Source organism: Aethalodelphis obliquidens, unplaced genomic scaffold, assembly GCF_003676395.1.
Source record: "Aethalodelphis obliquidens isolate GAN/ISIS:26980383/991018 unplaced genomic scaffold, ASM367639v1 scaffold41, whole genome shotgun sequence".
Taxonomy (NCBI): domain Eukaryota; kingdom Metazoa; phylum Chordata; class Mammalia; order Artiodactyla; family Delphinidae; genus Aethalodelphis; species Aethalodelphis obliquidens.
In genome coordinates, this window is record NW_020837985.1 from 17,383,860 (window position 1) to 17,402,739 (window position 18,880).

The 18,880-nt window shown below is 60.4% G+C and overlaps 3 protein-coding genes across 5 annotated transcripts in view; all 3 read right to left on the minus strand.

The window, feature by feature from the left end:
- CPSF1 (cleavage and polyadenylation specific factor 1) overlaps positions 1–6,979 on the minus strand; it is a 15,364-nt gene extending 8,385 nt beyond the window's left edge. For 2 of the 3 annotated variants that reach the window (XM_027132117.1, XM_027132115.1), the window contains exon 1: positions 6,629–6,861. In XM_027132117.1, the coding sequence (XP_026987918.1) occupies positions 6,629–6,772 (144 nt within the window). In that variant the 5' untranslated portion in view covers positions 6,773–6,861. The other variant, XM_027132116.1, reaches the window with a different exon arrangement.
- A 3,402-nt stretch (positions 6,980–10,381) lies between these two features.
- On the minus strand, positions 10,382–14,044 carry SLC39A4 (solute carrier family 39 member 4). The gene is made up of 11 exons (XM_027132294.1): positions 13,766–14,044; positions 13,092–13,287; positions 12,825–12,976; positions 12,562–12,733; positions 12,090–12,262; positions 11,783–11,920; positions 11,576–11,704; positions 11,344–11,398; positions 11,064–11,216; positions 10,728–10,915; positions 10,382–10,635 (listed from the first exon to the last, which is right to left on the minus strand). Exons 3-11 carry the CDS (start codon positions 12,960–12,962, stop codon positions 10,507–10,509), a joined length of 1,275 nt encoding a protein of 424 aa, XP_026988095.1. The 5' UTR covers positions 12,963–12,976; positions 13,092–13,287; positions 13,766–14,044; the 3' UTR covers positions 10,382–10,506.
- A 267-nt stretch (positions 14,045–14,311) lies between these two features.
- LOC113633765 (formin-like protein 18) lies at positions 14,312–15,024 on the minus strand. Its single transcript, XM_027132337.1, has one exon. The coding sequence runs from the start codon at positions 15,011–15,013 to the stop codon at positions 14,330–14,332; it is 684 nt and encodes a 227-aa protein (XP_026988138.1). The 5' UTR covers positions 15,014–15,024; the 3' UTR covers positions 14,312–14,329.
- Positions 15,025–18,880: the final 3,856 nt, after the last annotated feature.

Here is an 18,880-nt window from a genome sequence, read left to right on the forward strand (position 1 = left end):
GACCAGACACTGCTGGATACGGCCATGCCCACAGACTCACACTGGCATCTGGGGTCCCCAGCCCGCCCCAGGGCTCCTCCTCAGGAAGCTCCCCACCCAGCTTCCCCAGCAGCTGTCCCGACACGGGACGCTCAGGGTCAAAGGATGGACAGCACTCTCTGTGCATCCCCAACCCACCCCAGACTCACCCTGGGCCCAGCCATGGCTGCCACCAGCTGCCAATGACTCGTGATTGCTATGAAGAAGGAACCCCGGCTCTGCTGACATGCCGGGCGCACCCCTGAGCCCGAACTGGGCGTGACGGTGACCCCAACACAGGGCTATGGCCCTTGCCCCATCTGTGTCCTACCGACTACCTTCCCCAGGGCAGGAGGGTGTCTCCAAGTGAGCCTGGCGACATTTGAAAGGATACTACACCACAACCAAGTTGCTATTCCAAGCATACAAAGTCAGTTTACCACAAGAATGCCCATTGCTACAAGCTACCAAAGTCTCAAAATTAAGGAAAAAATCATGTATTGTTTTCAATGGATATGAAAAGCATTTGATAAAATTTAGAGCCATTCACGATAGAAATTCTTACTAACCCAAGAATACAACTTCCGTAATCAAATAAAGGTCATCCACAGTAAATCTATAACGAGTGTCGCACGTGAACTACAATGTGAAATGAGGACTGGGCCTGGACAGCCTCTCCCCTCGCCAGACACGAGGTCAAGACCCAGAGACCAACTGCGATTCTGTACAGACGCAAGACACGGAGTAAAAACGTAAATCCATTGTAAGAGACATAGGGACATACTCAAATGGTCTAACGCACCACTGGCAACACAGAAGGACGACGGAGGAAGGAAAAGGACAGAACCCATAACTGAAGAAATGACCAAAAATATTCCGCTAAGAAGCATCGGCCTACAGATTCAAGGCCAGCCAGCGAGTCCCGAAGCAGAGGGTAAATGCAAAGCACGTCGCAGTTGAAGGACAGGAAACCAAAGACAAAGACAAGTATCGTAACAGTGGTCAGAGGCAGAAAGAGACAACACCTTCATACAAACTCATATTCAGGGACTTCCCTGGTGGTCCAGTGGTTAAGACCCCGTGCTCCCAATGCAGGGGGCCCTGGTTCGATCCCTGGTCGGGGAACTAAGATCCCACACGCGTGCCACAACTAAAAAGCCCGCATGCCGCAACGAAGACCCCACGTGCCGCGAGTAAGGCCCGGTGCAGCCAAAATAAATAAACATTTTAAAAAACAAACTGATTTTCAACAGAAACTACAGAAGCCAGTGCTTTAATGTGATGAAAGAAAAAAGTCAACCTAGAATTCTAAACCCAATGAAAATATCCCTCAAAAGGGAAGTTGAGGGCTTCCCTGGTGGCGCAGTGGTTGAGAGTCCACCTGCCGATGCAGGGGACACGGGTTCGTGCCCCGGTCCGGGAAGATCCCACATGCCGCGGAGCGGCTGGGCCCGTGAGCCACGGCCGCTGAGCCTGCGCGTCCGGAGCCTGTGCTCCGCGACGGGAGAGGCCACAACAGGGAGAGGCCCGCGTACCGCAAAAAAAAAAAAAAAGGGAAGTTGAAATAAAAACATTTGCAGACAAACAAAAGTGGAACAAGTTCACTGACAGCAGAAACTCTTCAAGAATTGCTAACGGAAGGTCTTCAGGCTGAAGACCCCAGAGGATAAAAAAAGGCTACAACCTACTGAATAGAATAAGAATCCATGAGCCGGTGGTGTTATAAAGAAAGGAATGAATACAGGGAGAAAGGAGAGCCCACCAAGAAGGTAGCAGAGAGGGTGGGGTCAGGAAAAGCACCACAGTCGCGTCACCGTCACCATGGACGCTGACAAACACAATCACTGCTGCTGAAACTGGAAGAGGAAGGTCTGAGCAGTAAGACGGCATTTACCGTCTCAAAGTCCCAACATCCCAGTGGGAGAGCTGGCGGGCTGCTCACCCCACCGAGCCACCTGCGGCAGCACCCAGGGACTGTACCAAGGAGCACCACAGGACGCGCTGGCCAGGTGTGACCAGGCCTGAACCACACCAGCACCGGCATCCCGGTTCCGACCACTGGCCTGTGGTTCTGCAGAGACTTTGGTATTGTCTGAACACACGTGACATGCTGACCTCTAACAGCCAAGGGGTCCCTGCCTGCAACTTATCCTCCAGGTCCAGGAAAAAAAGACAGAGATACGGCACAATGTTCACCTTTGGGACCCTGGGTGAGTGCACGCAGGAAATCTTTGTGCTTTTGCAACTTTTCTGGGTCTGAAATTATGTAAAACCGAAGTGCTAACAACAGCAATAATGTTCTGCAGAGCTTCTAACCTACGCAGGGGCAAAACCTGTGACGACAGAACAAAGCGTGGGGGTCAAGAGGATAAAGGGTTACAAGGACTCCGTGTTGTTTGGGGAAGCTCAGTGGAGCCAGATTGTAATACACCACAGAGACCTGTTGCGGCCTCAAAGGTATCAGCTAATTAGAAAATAATGCAGGCTTCCCTGGAGGCGCAGTGGTTGGGAGTCCGCCTGCCAGTGCAGGGAACACAGGGTCGAGCCCTGGGCCGGGAAGATCCCACATGCCGCGGAGCAACTAAGCCCGTGCGCCACAACTACAGAGCCTGCGTGCCTAGAGCCCGTGCACCACAAGAGAAGCCACCGCAATGAGAAGCCCGCGCATGCAACAAAGAGTAGCCCCGGCTCGCCGCAACCAGAGAAAGCCCGCGCACAGCAACAAAGCCCCGACACGGCCAAAAATAAATAAATAAAATATAAATTAATTTTTTTAGAAATTCTTAAAAATAAACAAAATTACGCATTCTTGATTTGACTCTTCCATGTAAATCTCAGAATCAAGATTATGAAATCTTACAAGAAAGCTTATGGCAACTTTGAGGAAAAGGACATGGTTTTTGGATTCATCTGAAGAGGGTATGACATCTCTACAATATCGAGACTTCCCATCCATGATACATTTTCTATTTACTCGAGACCGTGCTTAACTTCAAGGAAGTGCTATCCACTTTCTTTCCTCCCAAAGGTCACAGCTGCCCAGCCCTGCAAAGCAGCGAGACCTGCTGCTCCCGCAGCTGCCTGGGGTCTGCTTCCCCCAGCACTGAGGGACCAGGCACACGCCCCACCCCCACCATCTGCTCCCCACTCTCTCCTTCCCTCCTGTCACCACGGCAGCCCCTGCACTCGCACTTGATTCCTTGGAGCAGACGGAAGACAGCCTCCAGAGGGGGCTTCCCACCCCCTCTTGAATCCGGGCTGGGGGTGGTGCTCTGAAGGGCCGTCAGTGACAAAAGGGATGCTGTGCCCCCAGGGTCTGGCCCTGGCCACGAAAGCAGCTCAACTACCTCAAGGCCGCCTGCCACGAAAACCAAGCCAGCCACGTGGAGAGAAAGGGGAGAGACGTGCCCTTCAAGTCACCCAGACAAGACCCAGAGCTCACAGAGCAGAGGCCAGGCGTCCCCACGGTCCCTGCTGTGCCACCCAAGCTCCCGGCCGCCCACAGGTGTGCCACCCTGGCGACAGCGCTGTCTGAAGCTCCAGGGCGGGCTGTCCCGCAGCAGTGACTAGGCTGACCCCCAACACGCTCACCCCCCCGAGGACTCCACCCAGCCCGCACTGCATCTCCGGCTCCCACACACTCCTCTCTCTGGTGTAAGAGTAGGCAAACTTTCCTATGAAGGGCCGGGAGCAAGTGTCTGATTCAGGCTTTGCAGCCGCATCTAGTCTGTCAAGGATCTTCTTGGAATCGTTTACAGCCCTTCAGAGGCGGGCGAGCTCCCCTGGATCTTGGTGGGCTGAGAGTGGGCTGTGCGGGGGGGCCCTGCACAGGCAGCTCCTTCCCTTCAGAGAAAAATGTGCCGTCTCACTCCCCTTAAAACGTCCTGCTCTTCCTACCAGTTTCTGCTCCATTTCTTCTCTTCCCTTTGCGCAAACCTCTCCCAGGGAGCTGTCTCTGTCCACTGGTACTGACCCTCCTCCTGTACCAGGCTCTTGGCCTCACTGGCCCGCACCCCTGCCTGCCACCAGACTTCCTCGTCGGGGTCACCAGGGGCCTCCAGGCCTCAGGACCCACCTGAGGCTCAGAAACATGGGAGCCAGCATCAGGTCCCCAAACGCTGCCCTCCCTCGGCCGCCAGAACACTCTGGCTTGGCTGCCACCTCCCTGACCAAGCCGCTCCCGACCCATCCACGGCTTCTTCTCTTCGTCCTACCCCTTGATGCTGCGGCGCCCCAGGGGCCATCTTCGGGGTGATCGCAACCTGCTGCTACCGCGTCTAAACACCACCCACAGGCTGCAGACCCCAACCCTTCCTGGACATCGACTCCGGCTATGGAGTGAGCACCTCGAAGTGCCTGTGGTGGCCCCAGCGGCTCCCTGCGCTGGAGGTCCACGGGGCCCTGACCACTTCTAGATCAGGTTACAAAAGACATGGGGCTTCCAGCCCGGCAGGCTGAGCCGTCCTCGGGGAGGCTGTGTGTGGTGCGCAGACCTGTGGAGAGGCCACACGGTGAGGAACCGATGCCTCGAAAGAAAGCAGAAAACACAACCCCAGTGGGGCCTTCAGAGGACGGCGACCCCAGCCGACGTCTCACTGCAGCCCAAGAGACCCTGTCGGGGCCGCTCCCGGCGTCCCACCCCGAGACCCTGTGAGGCAGTGCCCGCTGCTTCACGCTGCTGAGCTTTGGGGCACCTTGTGATGCAGCAACAAGTAACTCATAAGATATCCAAAATGAGCTCCTGACCCCAGTCCCTACGCCCTCCCTGCAGCCTTCTCCCTTCTCAGGTGCCGCAACTCTGCCCTGCAGGTGCCCTGCAGGCGCTCAGACCGAAATTCCGACCCAGGCAAAGCCTCGACCCTGAGGAGCCTCGGCATCGCCCTGGGCTCCTCTCCCCTGCCCACCCCACATCCCTCCGTCCTGACCCAGGCGCTTCCTGCCACCTCTAGCACCCGCTGCTCCTCCGCACAGCGGCCACAGCGACCCTGGGAGACACCGTCTGGTCAGCTCGCTCCTCTGCCCAAACCTTAACTCCCCATCTGCCTCAAGTCACCACTCAGTTCCCACAATGGCCCAGACGGCCGCGGTGCCAACGCCCCACCCCCGGCCCGTCACCCCTCTGACCCTCTGCTCTCACCGGCTCACTCCTCCCTCCCTCTCCGCCGCTGGGCTGGTCCCAGAACACTGGCCCCTACTGCCCTGGGACCTTCGGCTCTGCCTGGAAGCTCTTCTCCCCACACCATCCTCCTGGCCCACTCAAATCTCACCTCCAAGGAGGGGAGCTTTAGGCCACACCTGGCTCCATCCCATCCTGCTGGGGGGCGCAGGCACTTTCGCCTCCAGCATGTGACGTGCTGGCAGCGTGTGGTCCGCCCCCCCAGCCAGAACCAGAGTGCCACCCCGGCGGCGGCGCTCTGAGGCAGCGCTCACCGACCCCTCCCAAGATGCTGTGAACCCGTTTGTAAAGCACATAACAATGTAAAAACTTCCAGCCTGTCTCTGCAAGTTGACTGAAAACCCGTCTCAGATTTAGTAACAGCAAAGATCCTCCTGTTCAGTGTGGAACCATATATATTTATTTGCAAAATTTCTTTTTCAGTTTTGACTGAAATTTTGACAAAAGCCAAGTACTGACCTCAAAACTGCTGTATCGCAAAAGCTTAAACTAAGATTTTTTAATGACACGTATTCAGTCGCAAAGCTCTCACATCTTTGTATGTTTTACTTGCTTTGTCACGTGTGAAATAGTACAACAGTACACACGTTTAACACAAAACAAACACCCATGTCCTGAGGTAGGTCCCCAGGAAGGTGGCGTCCTCCTGGCTGCCCTCTGGCCCTGTCCACCTGCTGCCCCGCAGATGACAACCCCTCCCACCCCACCTCCACTCTGCACCCCAGTCCAACCCCTCCCCCCCTCCCCCCCTCAATTACTTCTGGCCTGCGCACAGGCCTTCCTTCTGCCTGGAACCTACCCCCTCCCCATCCTTGCGCCTGGCTCTTACTCCCGGCTCCTACTCCCCCTTCAAGAACAGATGAGAAGCCGCCTCCTGCAAGAAGTCCCCCTGGACCAAACCTCACACCTCCGGCAACCAAAGCACCCCTGTATCTCCTCTACTGATGGGTTCATCACACTTTACCGACCTCCGACCCACACCTACACCCAGCCTTGTTCTCTTTGCCAGGAAAGTTCTTCCCCCAACAAACTCCTACTCTGCCTAAAACAGGCTCCTCTGATCACTCATTCTCTCCTCCATTTCCTCAGCTGCCCCTTCTGCAGGCTGCAGTGTGTCTACAGGTGTGTTCGCACGTGTGCATTTGGTCAGCGGGTGTCCTCCTGCCCCAAGTTTTTGCAGGTTTTGTTCACTACTGCATCGCTACCATCTAGCACACAGCAGGTGTTCATGTAATTTGCTAAAATGACGAAAGAGCAAATGAGACGCGCAGGGCAGGCCTCTGAGCCCGCCAGGCGTGGGAAGAGGTGGAGCAACGTGGCAGCGAAGAGAACAGGCTCTGGACACAACCAACCACGGGGCCCGTCTGGCCTGCCTCTCCGTCTGTACCGGGCAACCCTCCCGCGTGGCGCTGCGGCTGGAGCGGGCCTACCTACCTCGGCGTCGCGGTTGAGGCGGTACACGTAGAGCTGCGATGTCCCGGCCACCACGAGGTTGCGCTCGCTGTTGTTAAAAAAGTTGCAATACATCGAGAACTCGAGGCCGGTGGGCGGATGCGCCTGCTTGTATACGGCGTACATGGCGCCGAGCCCGGGCTGCACAGGGCCGGAAGGCGACAAGGTGAGCCGGGCCGCCGGCGCACAACCCCAGGACCGCCCGCCCGCCGGCCACCCACCTAGCAGTTGGAGCCGGGTGGCGGGGGACCCGTACGGCAGCGAACACGGTCCGGAAGGGCCCGGAAGCCGCGCGCCGAGGTTCCGTGTTTCTGCGCTTGCGCAGTGCCGCCAAGGCGCAGCTGCCGCGGGGGCCACAGCGGCCCCTGGTGGTCTGGGGCGGCCTCGAGGCTCCGCCTCCGGAGCCCCGAAAACCGAGCTCTCTCAAGATCCAGAGTCCCACTGCGGGCGAACGCAGGAGCGGGTTGGAAGCTGGACGGGGGCTGAGGCGGCTCAGAGCCGCCGGTCAGGGCCCTGCCCGCCCCAGGACCTCAGAATGGGGTCACCGCTGAGGGTCTCGCCCGCAGGAAGAGGCGAGGTCTTAGGCGCCCTGCCGGGTGCCGAAGCCCAGCTCAGCCAGACGAGCCCTCGCAGTGTGGAGGCCGGGAGGGCAGGGACCCCCGGACATAAACACTCGCCAGATTACGCCCCGGCAGGTGCCGCTACTGTGGCGGACGCCCGACTAGTCCAGGGAGAGCTTCCTGGAGATGCCGTGTCCCGTCCCTGCTCAGTGATCCCCCGCAGAGCGACCCCCCCCCCCCCTCCAAAACACGCGTACTCACGACGCACGGCCCTGACTGGCACTGGCGGTCGCGTAGCTGCCGGTGGTCCCGCCGGCCCCTCTACGAGCCCCTCCCCGCAGAACGGCGCTTTTCGCGCCTCTTGCCCACTGCTCCCTCCCGAGGCCTGGCACAGTTGCCCACTTCAAGGGCCTTGGAGCCAGGACCATGCACAGCTAAGCAGTCCTCTCCTCACTTGGCAGGGACTCGCCCTAGGTACCCGCGAACAGGTCAGGGATTTAGAAACAGAATTTTTTTTTGGCCCCCCCGCGCGGCTTGCGGGATCTTAGTCCCCCGACCAGGGATCAACCCGGGCCCCCTGCAGTGGGAGCGCGGAGTCCTAACCCCTGGACCGCCAGGGAAGTCCCAAGAAACGGAATCTTAGGAAATAAAACAAGAAAGTATAGTCACAGCCGAGAAAATGGCATAGAATATGTGTTCATGTTGCATCCAGATGTGCTCACTTGCTCATTTCAGCAACAAGGCTTCAAATCTGGACCCTTGAGTGGTGGACAAAGGGGTCACTTGGATGCCTGGGCAGGTGTATGACCCCTAAGTCACAGCAAAGCCCTTTAAAAGTCATAACAAAACTGAACCCTGAAAAGAGGGGTAGGCTGGGGCAGAGCTTACCCTGAGCAGGAGAGAACACCCGCAGCCCATTTCTCTAGGAGCCCCGCGCCCTTTCCTAGAATTCCTGCGACGTGTAATTGTGTCAGCCGAGCCTTTGTGGGGAGCCTGCCTCCCAGACTTGCTATTTTATGTAATGTATTTATATGTATTTGTAGATGTGATAGAAGTCTTGGGGGAGTGGGGGCCAGCTGCTACTCTCCCCACTCAAGCCCCTTCTTGCTGTAGCAAAATAAGCCCCCTATTCCCCTTTTCCCTTCAGGCCTTCTATTAATACATAGCCCCCTGGCAGGCTGGTTTAAGGCAGTTTGGGTATTGGGGTCAGGTACCAATGAAGAATCACGACTTACCTCGCTCCCTTGTAAACCATTATTTGAGTTTTCGTCCTCGTGTAATTACTTTATTCCTTGATTTTTTTTTTTTTTTTTTTTTTTTTTTTTTGCGGTACGCGGGCCTCTCACTGTTGTGGCCTCTCCCGTTGCGGAGCACAGGCTCCAGACGCGCAGGCTCAGCGGCCATGGCTCACGGGCCCAGCCACTCCGCGGCACGTGGGATCTTCCCGGACCGGGGCACGAACCCGTGTCCCCTGCATCGGCAGGTGGACTCTCAACCACTGCGCCACCAGGGATGCCCTATCCCTCGATTTTTGAGAAACTGGTCCTTTTGTCATTTGTCATGTTTCCCTCCCTCCAAATCTTGATCTGGGAATAGCAGAGATATAGCCCCCGCCCCACCCCCACCCCTGCCCAACATAAAAGTGGTACCTGTTTGTCTCCATACAGAGCAGGGACTTCTGCTTCTGTTCTGGTCTTGACCCCAGAGACATGCCTTCCTCCGGCTGACCATTTTAAAATAATCTGAATTCACACTCAGAGATATTCAGCCTGTCAGCCCCAGAGACCTGCCTTCCTCTGGCTGACCACTTTTAAATAATCTGAATTCACACTCAGAGATATTCAGCCTGTCAGCTCTCCTTTTAAAAAATCAAAGATATGCTTTTGTCTCAGTGAAAGCATGTCTCCAAGCAAAGGCTCCTCTATTCCGGTCGTCCTGAACCAGGCGGGTGACTGCTTCAGAGGTTTTCTCTTTGGCCCAAACTCCACCTAATAAAGTTCTGATAGCATGGAAAAAAAAAAAGATAACAAAAACTGTAGCCAGAGCCACTCTGAGGGTGTACTAGAGGAGGGAGCAGGGGCAGAGGTGGGGTTGTGGCCAGAACACTAACTCTCCTCATCCAAGTCAGATGGGCATAGTCATGGCACCCACAGCGCAGGGCATCTGTGATGGGTAAACAGCTCAGTGGCCACAGAGCCCTCAGACTCGAGCCTGGCATGTGGCAAGCGCCCTGACAAAGGAATGAGAGTTTGTGTGTGGGAGAGAGGCGGTCGGTGCAGAGAGAGGCAGAGATACTGAAGGAGCACAGTCCTGGGAGAGCAGCAGCGGGTGGGGTGCAGCTGCATTCCAGTCACACAGGAGGAGAAGGTGGGCGGAGGGACTGGGAAGTTGTAGGGCTGCCAGCAGGAAAGCAGATGTGGGCCTGCCTGGTGGGCGCACTTCTTCAATGGGAAATTTAGGGAGGCTGTCAGTGGAAGTGGTGGCTCAAAGCTGCTCGAAATGGACAGTGATGGGCTGGAGGATGGTCCAAGGCTGGGGGGTGGGAGGGGTGATGGGGCTGCCAGTACAAGAAGCCAGTAGAAGCTCACATAACAGATTCTTCCCTAGAGACTTCAGAGGAGCACAGCCTGCTGCCCCCTCGATTTCAGACTTCTGCCTCCAGAACTCGGAGAAGATAAATTTCGGACGTCCTAAGGCACCCAGTGTGTGGTGGGCTGTGCTACAGCCCTAGGAAACTACCACATGGGGGGGACTCTGAGGATGGACACTTCTGCCGAGGACAGTGGAGCAGAGCAGTAGAGGCCCGGGCCTCACGGAGGGTTGCCACACACCCTGGTCTGATTATCTCCAGGCCCATTTTTCATGAGAGAAACAAGCCCTCACCTGTGTAAATGCTGCTGCTTGTTTTGTTTTTTCTGCTACAAGCAAACAAATTTGATTCCTGATTGGATCCCAGGTCCTCCCTGCGGCCCTCAGACCCTGGCCCATTTCTCTGGCTTCTCTTGCCATGCATTACAGATGAGGGGACTGAGGATGGCTACTTGGAGGTCCCTGAGCTCAGCTATACTGGCTCCTCGTCAGGCACCAGGCACTGCTATGGGGAGAGATACTGCCCCACCTGTCGACCTTTCTTGGTGGGAGACCCTTCCCTCCCAGCGAGGTGAGCAGGCTGGGCTCCGAACACAAGTATCTTTATTGAAGATGGGCACTGGGGCTCTCCGGGTGGCTGCGGTTTCTAAGGGGCTGAGATAGTGCAGGGCCAGGAGCCAGAGTCAAGGACTGAGACTGGGGCAGAGGCTATCAGAGTGTGATATTATCCTCATACAGCGACAACAGCAGCAGGACGGTCCAGCCGCCCAGCAGGCCCACGTTGTGCAGCAGGAAGAGGAGCCAGGGCCGCCGGTCCCGCACGTTCAGCATGGCCGGGAGCTGCGGAGGAGGTGGGCCCTGGGTCAGAAGTCAGCTCAGAGCTCCTGCTCAGCTGCCGCCCACTGCAGTCCCCTCCCGCACTCCGCACTGACCATGTCGCAGAGCGCCACGTAGAGGAAGAGACCAGTGGCTATCGCCAGGATCCAGGTCTCGCCGTCTTCGCCGACGCCTACCGCGAGCGCCACGTAGAGGCCGATGAAGGCCGTGAGCCCCGAGGCCAAGTTCAGCAGCAGCGCCAGGCGCACCGACAGCCCCGCGTGCAGCAGGGCCGCGAAGTCCCCTGGGGCGGGAGGGGCGGGGTCAGGCCGAGAGCCCCGCCCACCCCCGACAGACCTCGCCCCGCTCCGATAGTCCCTCCCAACTGTCCCGCCAACCAACCAACCGCACCCCAGGCAGGCCCCGCCCCGCTGGAACCCCTCGCGGCTCACCCAGCTCGTGCGGCACCTCGTGGCAGAACACGGCCAGCGAGGTGGACAGCCCCGTCTTCCAGGAGGAGGAGAAGGCGGCGCCCACGGCCAGACCGTCGGCGAAGTTGTGCACGGCGTCTCCCAGCGTGATCATGTAGGGCAGCAGTCTCAGCTCTGCGGGCGCGGCCGGCGTGGGTGGGCATCTGCCTCGCACCTCTTCGCCCCCGCCCCCCACCCCGCGCCGGTGCTGCGCACCGAACCCCTGGCACCCAGTGCTTCCGGGGCCTCCCTCAGGGCTCACCTGGGCTCAGTCTCCGGGGCTCCGGGCTCAGCAGTTCGGGGCTCTCCTCCGCCACCTGTGGGGCGGGGGGGGGGATGCGGTCCGCGTAGATGAGCCTCTGGGCGGGGAGGTGAGGAGGGGCTCGCGGAGCTAGGTCCTCAGCTCAGGCCAGGGGCAGAAGCCTTGGAGTGGGGGCTGGGAGTGCAGACAGGGCTCCGCGTGGGGTAGGGACGTCCGGTAAGAGCCAGCTCACCAGGTCTGCGCGCGAGCCCTCGTGGGGCTGCTTGGGAGGCCGGAGATCGCTCGGCGCTAGCTGCAGGGACACGCCATGGCTGTGGCCGCCGTGACTGTGGCCGTGGCTGCAGGGCCCGTCCTTTCGGTCCTGCGGGGACAGCGCCTCAGGGTCCACCACGCCTCCCCCCCTCCTCCCCACACCGCGTCCAGCCCCCATGCACCTGACCTCCGGGTCCAGGGGCAGCAAGAGGTTGAAGAGGCTCTCGAACAGGAAGAAGGCATAGAGACCACCCAGCGCAGCTAGGAGGCGCCAGGTGGGCTGCGAACCAAGGCCTTCGCCATCATGGGAGTGCAGCCCCAGCACCTGGGGGGGCAGAGGGCGCTGGGCCAGTTGCCCCAGGGCCTCCTCCCCCCAGACAAGGAGCTAGGGGTTAGGGGTCAGGGAAGGGTCCCAGGAGGGTGTGCCTGGAAGGAATTCTGGGTAGGCGAGTCCCTGGTGGGGGAGGGAGGGTCCTGGCGGGCTGGGGGCCAACCTGAGGCATCAAGTGCAGAAGGGCATCGCCTGTGAGCGCGCCCACAGCCATGCTCAGGAAGGTCTGGATGATGTAGTGGGTAGCAGTGCTGCATTTGGTGCAGGTGAGCAGCAAGAGCCCGAAGACGGAGCTGAGGCAGATGAGCAGTGTAGCCAGCGAGCCGTATAGGTACCCTGGGGGGGGACACAGCCTCAGCCCCCCAGCCCCCGCTTCCCAGGGAAGGGTGTCCAGGTGGGGTCCAGGAGCGAGCAAGACCCGCCAGGGCCGCTCCTGCTAGCCCTCCGGCCTCGAAACCCCATCCTCTTCCCTTTCAGGCCCCCATATTCCCTGCTACCCCTCTACGCCAGCCCTGGCCCAGCTCTCCCCGCCCCTCCCAAACCCAGCGGCCACTTCCTCCTCCCTTTTCGGTTCCTCCTCCATGCTGCCAGGCCCCTGGGCACAGCCAGGCACAGCTGGGGAGGTGGGCACTCACTCTGCACCTGACTGAGCTGGTCCTGGGTGGGCTGCTCAGGCTGGGGGCTGCAGGCCCCACTCAGTTGCTGCTGGAGCAGGGCAGGGCTCAGCTGGGCCCAGGCCTCCGGTGTCACCCCAGCCTGCTCAGACAGCCCATACACAGCCATCACATCTCCGGCACTCAGGCATACCTGGGGGGGGTGACAGGCCTGGGGGTCAGGGACCTGAGCAGACTGGTGGGACCCCACCTCTCTCCAAGACTAGGGCGCATGGACTGCTCACTGTGTCCCACATGCTGGAGCTGCTGTTGGGGGTGGCAGGGGGCACAGGGCCCTGGCGGTTGGCCCCCTCTCCCCGATGACCGTGGTCACTGTGGTCACCATGGGTCTCGGTCTCTCCGCCCACCCCCAGGCGCTGCATCAAGGCCTCCAGCTCTGGCAGGGAGGACAGAGTGACAAAGTTTGTGTGGGCTCCAGCCCTGCACTCCCCAGGGGCACCGATGCTGGGGTTCAGGGCACTCCCTGCCCAGTGGCCCAGCTCAGGCCTCACCAGCCAGTGTGATGTTGGGGTTCTCGCTGCTGTGCTGCCGGAACACGAAATCCACGAAGTACTGAGGGGTCGGCAGGGCTCGGAAGCAGGACCCGCTCCTGACGTGGTCCAGCAGGGCAGCCAGGACTGGGCCGGGGCTGCCGGGAGACCCCACCCCCGCTGCTTCCTCCAACAGCTGAGGCAGGTCTACACAGGCCTGGGGAGGAGCTGGACCTCAGTCTCACTGGCAGTGTGGACTTCCTGGCCTCTAGCTCTGCCACTGTCCCTGGTGCCCCCTGGACTCCAGTGACTCTGGAGCAGCTTCCTGGGAGCACCACTTCTTCTTGTTCACCTCAGACCTGGGCTGGGCCCCTCCCCTGCTTGGGGCCCCTCCCTGGTACCACAGGCCTCCCCCTTCCTGGCCCAGTGGGTCCAGGCCCCCACCTTCCCCCCAGGGCTCCTCCCTGTAGCCCCGGGAGCTTTCTCAGACCCTGTCCAGGGTCAGGGCCCCTCCTGGGGCTCCTGCAGCCCTGCCCTACTCAGTGGGGAGCGTCCATTTGTGATTCCCCCAGCCCAGACTCCCCCAAGTGCCCAGAAAGGCGTTGAGGCCCAACCCCCTAAGGGGTCCCCCTCCCCCCAATCCCTCCTGGCTCCTCTTCACCCACCACCCCTGGCCAGCCCGCCCGGGCCCCCACCTCCGCAGAAGTGGGCCGGCCAGCGGCCTGGGCCTGAATCTTCTGCAGCAGCCTGGTCAAGCCTGGGGTCAGGGCCTCAGGGCTCTCGAGCAGGGCCAGGAGCTGGTCGGCGCGGGAGGCCCAGCGGCCAGCCCGGACATCCGCACAGGTGCCCTCCGGGTTGCTGAGGTAGAGGGCGGCGGCAGCGCTGAGGCGGGCGATGTGCCTGGGCTCCAGGGCCTGAGCAGAGTGGAGCCCTGGCTTCTCAGGCCTGCCCAGGGCCAGGGCGTCTTCCACAGACAGGCACTGTGGGCAGAGACAGGTGGGCGGGGGCCAGGTATCTGTGGCCCAGGAGCCGCCCCCTTCCCTGCGGGGGCCTCACACAGGGACCACCATCCTCTCCGTCCCTCTCACAGCGACACCCCTCCATCACCTGCTCACTCACGTGCTCTCCCCACCATCTCTCCCCACCATCCCCCCCCCAATGACAGGACGGCGCGTGCGCATACGTACACACACGCATACGCGCACCCCACACACACACACACACGTACACACACACGTACACACAGGGGTCCCGCCACCTCAGGGTGGTTTCTTCCTGGACCCACTGCCACTTTGCTGGCCTGGGGGCTGATGGGGTGGGGGTGGGGCAGCCCTGGGGTCCCGGAGCCGCGGGTCCCTACACGCCACCGTCCCACCAACAGGGAGGGCAGGTGGGTCTGAATGCGGAGTCGGGGAGGGTGGGCTCGGGCCTGCAGGCAGCGCCCGAGCGCCAGGCCACTGCACTCGGCCCGCCTCCTGGAGTTTGCCCGAGCCCTTTGCCGCCGGCCCTCGGGGTGGAGCGCGGGCCGGGGCCGGGGACCCGTCGGGTGGGGCCGTTACCTTTCCACACGGCCCGTCGGCGCAACGCACACGGACCGCTAGCGTATTTAACAGGCTGTCCAGCGCCTTGCGATGCAGAGCGCCCCGGCCTGAGGACAGCAGGGCCAGCAGACGGGCAGGTGGGGCCGCCGCCCCGGCCAACGCCAGCACAGCCAGCAAGGCCAGCAGCAGCCCCGGCTTGGGCCCGGCCAGGCCAGCCAAGCTGCGGCCCCCGGGTGCTCTGAGTTCCAGGGAGGCCATGGTCGCCTGGGTGGCTGCGGGCCCCGTGGGCTGCCTGGCGCCAGACTCTGGGCTGGGCTGGGACCCGCCCGCCCCGGCGAGGCTCTCCAGGCATTTCCTGCGGGGCCCTGTGATTGGCTGCTGGAGGTGTCGCAGGTTAACCATTCCAGGTCCTCCCCGAGCGAGCGAGCGAGCGAGGTGCTGCTGCCCCCGGGGGGCGAGCCCGGGCTGGACGGGGCGGCCCACTGAGCTGTGGCCCCCGGCCACCCACTCTGCTCCCGCAAGGATCTTGTTACCGAACGCAAGTCTGTGTGCCCGACACACAGTGAGGCCAAACAAACCGAAACGGCGGAGTCTGGAGCAGAGACGGGTTTACTGGGGGGCCGAGCAAGGAGAACGGGTGGCTCGTGTTTAAAATCCCTGAACTCCCCGATGGTTTCTGGGGAGCCTTTAATAGGCAAAATTTGGGGTGAGGGCAGCAGGGCATGTGACTTTCTCGGCGGTGCTCTGGGGTCCCAGCTGGTAGTCACCATCTTCCACCTGGGTGGGGGCCTTAGTTCTGGCAGGAGAGCTCCAAGGGGAGCCAGGACCTTGCCCCAAGGCTGTAGTTTCTTGACTGCCCCTCCTTTGTTTCTGCATCCCCTCCCTTCCCTGATTAGCAAAGGTTTGAACCTGCCCTTTGGAACTCAGGGAAGGTCTTAGGGGGCTGAATGAAGCCCGTTTCCTACAAACAAGAAACGGGGGACGAGGGAAGGATTTGTACTCAGGAAGCCCCCCAGGGTCCTGCTCAGTTTCAATCCCCCGCCCTTTTTTTGGTACTCCTCAGTCTTGAGGGGAACAGGTGTCAGACAAGACAGGGAACAAGATTTGCATAGAGAGGCTGAGGAGGAACTTGGCAGAGGAACTCGGTTTTAGGGGAGCTCCGTTTCAGTGTGGGTGTTGCTTCCCGGGGCCCTCTCTCTGAGAGCTGCCCCCAAGCCAAGGGGGCCTGGCGCAGAGGTTCCAAGACACCACCACAGGCCCAGTCCCCACGTCCCACCTGAAAGCCCCCACACGGCCCCGCCCCACTCCCCTCCCTGCAGCATCCCCAGCAGGGCCCCCCCCAGCCCCCTGGCTCAGGCAACTTAGACACCCCAGAGCCTTCGAGGGCCTCCCTGGGCGTGGGGTCCTGAGCTGCGATGGAATTCTGTGCTGAAATTCTTGCGGGGGCTGGAATCCGAGGGAATTGAGATAAGGTGCTGGCTGAGTCATGTGCCCCTCACCAAACCCTCCAGGGGAAACTCCCCAGGAAATGGCCAAAGCCCCACACAAACAAGAGCAAAGAGGAGGCTGGGCGCCCCGCCCATACCCCCCAGCTCACCGGCCAGTGAGGGGCTCCTGGGCCCTGAGGGCAGCAGGAAGCAGGAAGGGGTCACTAGGCTCAGGGAGAGGGGGAGAACTGTGGCTCCCGGCCCTGCCCCTCCCTGCTGCCTCCTGCTCCGGCCTTTGAACTTCTAGGCCTTATCTCTGCCTAGTTGGCAGTCTGGGGAAAGGGGCAGACCCCAGGGAGCTAGCCAACCCCAGTCTCGGGGCAGCCTTGCCTTCTAGAGGGAGTGTGTGGGTGGCCCCTTCCACACCTGGTTGGACCAACTGCTGACCCTGACCCTGTCCCTAGGGAGCGTGGTTGGGGTGGGGGAGGAGAGGCTCCAGGGGAGCTGGGAGCTCGGGCCCCAGGACTCTGTCCCCACCATCCTGTGCCACCCAGGGCGGGGCCTCAGGCTGAGGACGGTGTCCTGGGCCCGAGTTCAGGTGTGGCTCCTGCCCTCTCACCCACACACATGCTGGGTGGCACTGCAGTGTGACCTCGGTGGGGCCTAAAGGGGTATCAGGCAAGGGGAGGGGATGGGAAGAGTCTGCCAGGGGTTCAGATGACTCCTGGACCCCTGAGTCAATGAGGAGGGAAGCTGGAAAGATTTGGGCTACCCCCCGCCCCCAGTTGTTGGGCCCAAACTGGCCTTTTTCCTACCCCACCTTGTCAGGGCCGGGGCTGGCTGGAGCTGAGCCTGGCACCAAGCTGCTGCCTCAGGTCATCCACTGCTCAAGGCCTGCTTAGCTTCAGGGAAAAGGTCTCAGCCCAGCCGTTCAGGTCCCCTGGTGGAGGCCTGGCACGCAGCTGGCACCCCCTCGGGCCTCGGCACCCCCCTGCGTGGGCCCACGTTTCCCTGCTTCGTGTTCCCCCAACCACTTACCCATGCCCTCCCTTCCTAGCCCAGGGCAGCCGCAGAGTGTGTCACCAACTCCCCTGCACATCTGCCTGTCGCCCGCCAGCGCTGGGCTTATCCCCAGGCCCCTCCTGCATCAGTCCGTCATCCAGCAAGCGCCAGACACCCGCATTCGTCGCAGGATATTCACAGAAGCCCAAAGAGGGAAGCAGCCCAAGGGCCCATCAGCGGGTGAACAGATAAACAAATATGGTCTAGACACACCACGGAATATTACTCAGACGTGAAAAGGAAGGAAATCCTGTCTCGCTAAAACATGGATGAACCTTGAGGGCATTATGCTAAGCGAAATGAGCCAGTCACAGAAGAACGAATTCTGTGTGATTCCATTCCTGCTTCGAGGTTTCGGGGGTCGTCAGAATCCAGGGGTAGAAGGTAGAATGGCTGGTGCCAGGGGCTGGGCGGGATAGGGAGCTGTTTAGCGGGGACAGGTCTAGTTTAGGAAGACGAGAGGATCCTGCAGACAGATGGTGGCAATGAACGCACGACGTGGTTAACGCACCCAATGCCGCTGAACCCAGAAATGTTTCAGGTGGCCAACTTCATGTTTTACATATTTCATTGCAATAAAAAATTAAAATAGACCCAAACAACCCTCCCTGGCCCTTTGCCCCCTCAGCTCCCTTGACAGCAGGTCGCGGGGACTCAGGCACTGGTGGCCTCTCCCAGGCTCCACTGAAGCCTCACCCCAACCCACACTGTTGTCAAAGTCACCGAGAGCCCCGCGGGCCAGACTCGGCAGGGCTCTTCCTCGGCTCGGTCCGCCCTGGAGCTCACCGTCCTCCACACCTGGGCCTCTGGTCTCCTCCCCAGGCCCCGGTCGCCCCTTCTTCAGCTCCTGCATTGATGCAGCGCCAGTCCTGCCCCTCGGGTAGAATTCCTGGCACCCGTGATAGCATGCCTTCACCCCAGACACCAGTCTTCACCCTTGTCTATGGAACTCCACCCGCTGGTGTCCAGCCACGCACTTGACAGTCCCCCTTGACCATCAGAGAGCCAAGTCCAGCTCAGCCTGTGCACACAGGGCCCCTCCTCCCCAGGTGTCCACATTTCAATAGGAGTTTCCACCCCTCCAGGTGCTCAGGCTCAAGCCTGGTGTAACCCCGGAGTTCTCATTCCACCGCTGCGTCCAGCAGACTGTGGGCGCCACACACAGCACGGTCCACACCCAGAAGCTGACGGTCTCTCCCCTCACTTGCTGACTCTGCTCTTCCCCGTAACACACCAGAGAGATGAGGGCCTCTGCTCTGAGTTCCTCACTGGCATCTGGTGCTCCTGGGTACAATCCCAAGTCCTGACCCGCCTTCCAGCCCTGTTTCCCACCCGGCTTCCCACCCCCTTCCTCCTTCCCCAGGGAGCCCTGCTCACTTCTCCTGGACCTTCTGTTCAACGCTGAGAGCTGCTCCTGACCACCCCGTATGCAATGGCAGCCTTGGACCTCCTCCATCACCACTCGAGATACCACACACTTTATTTGGTTGTCTCTAGAAGCCAGGTACAAAGAAGTACCACTAAGAGAAAATGCTACGATGAAACTCTAGCATGTCCCTTATCCCAGCACCACAGCTGCTAAAACTGGAACCCACCCCCCTGGAACCCAGAGCCTTGGTCTCTGGTTTGCTGCTTGCTGTCTGCCCCAGAGGATGAGGACGCAGACATGAACCCCGTGGGGCCAGGCAGCTTCCAGCACTGACGGCACAAGGCCTTGGAGCAGGCGTTGCTTCCCCACCAGGCTTTGGGCAAGGCCAGCTCTGGGGCTCCCGTGGCGTCT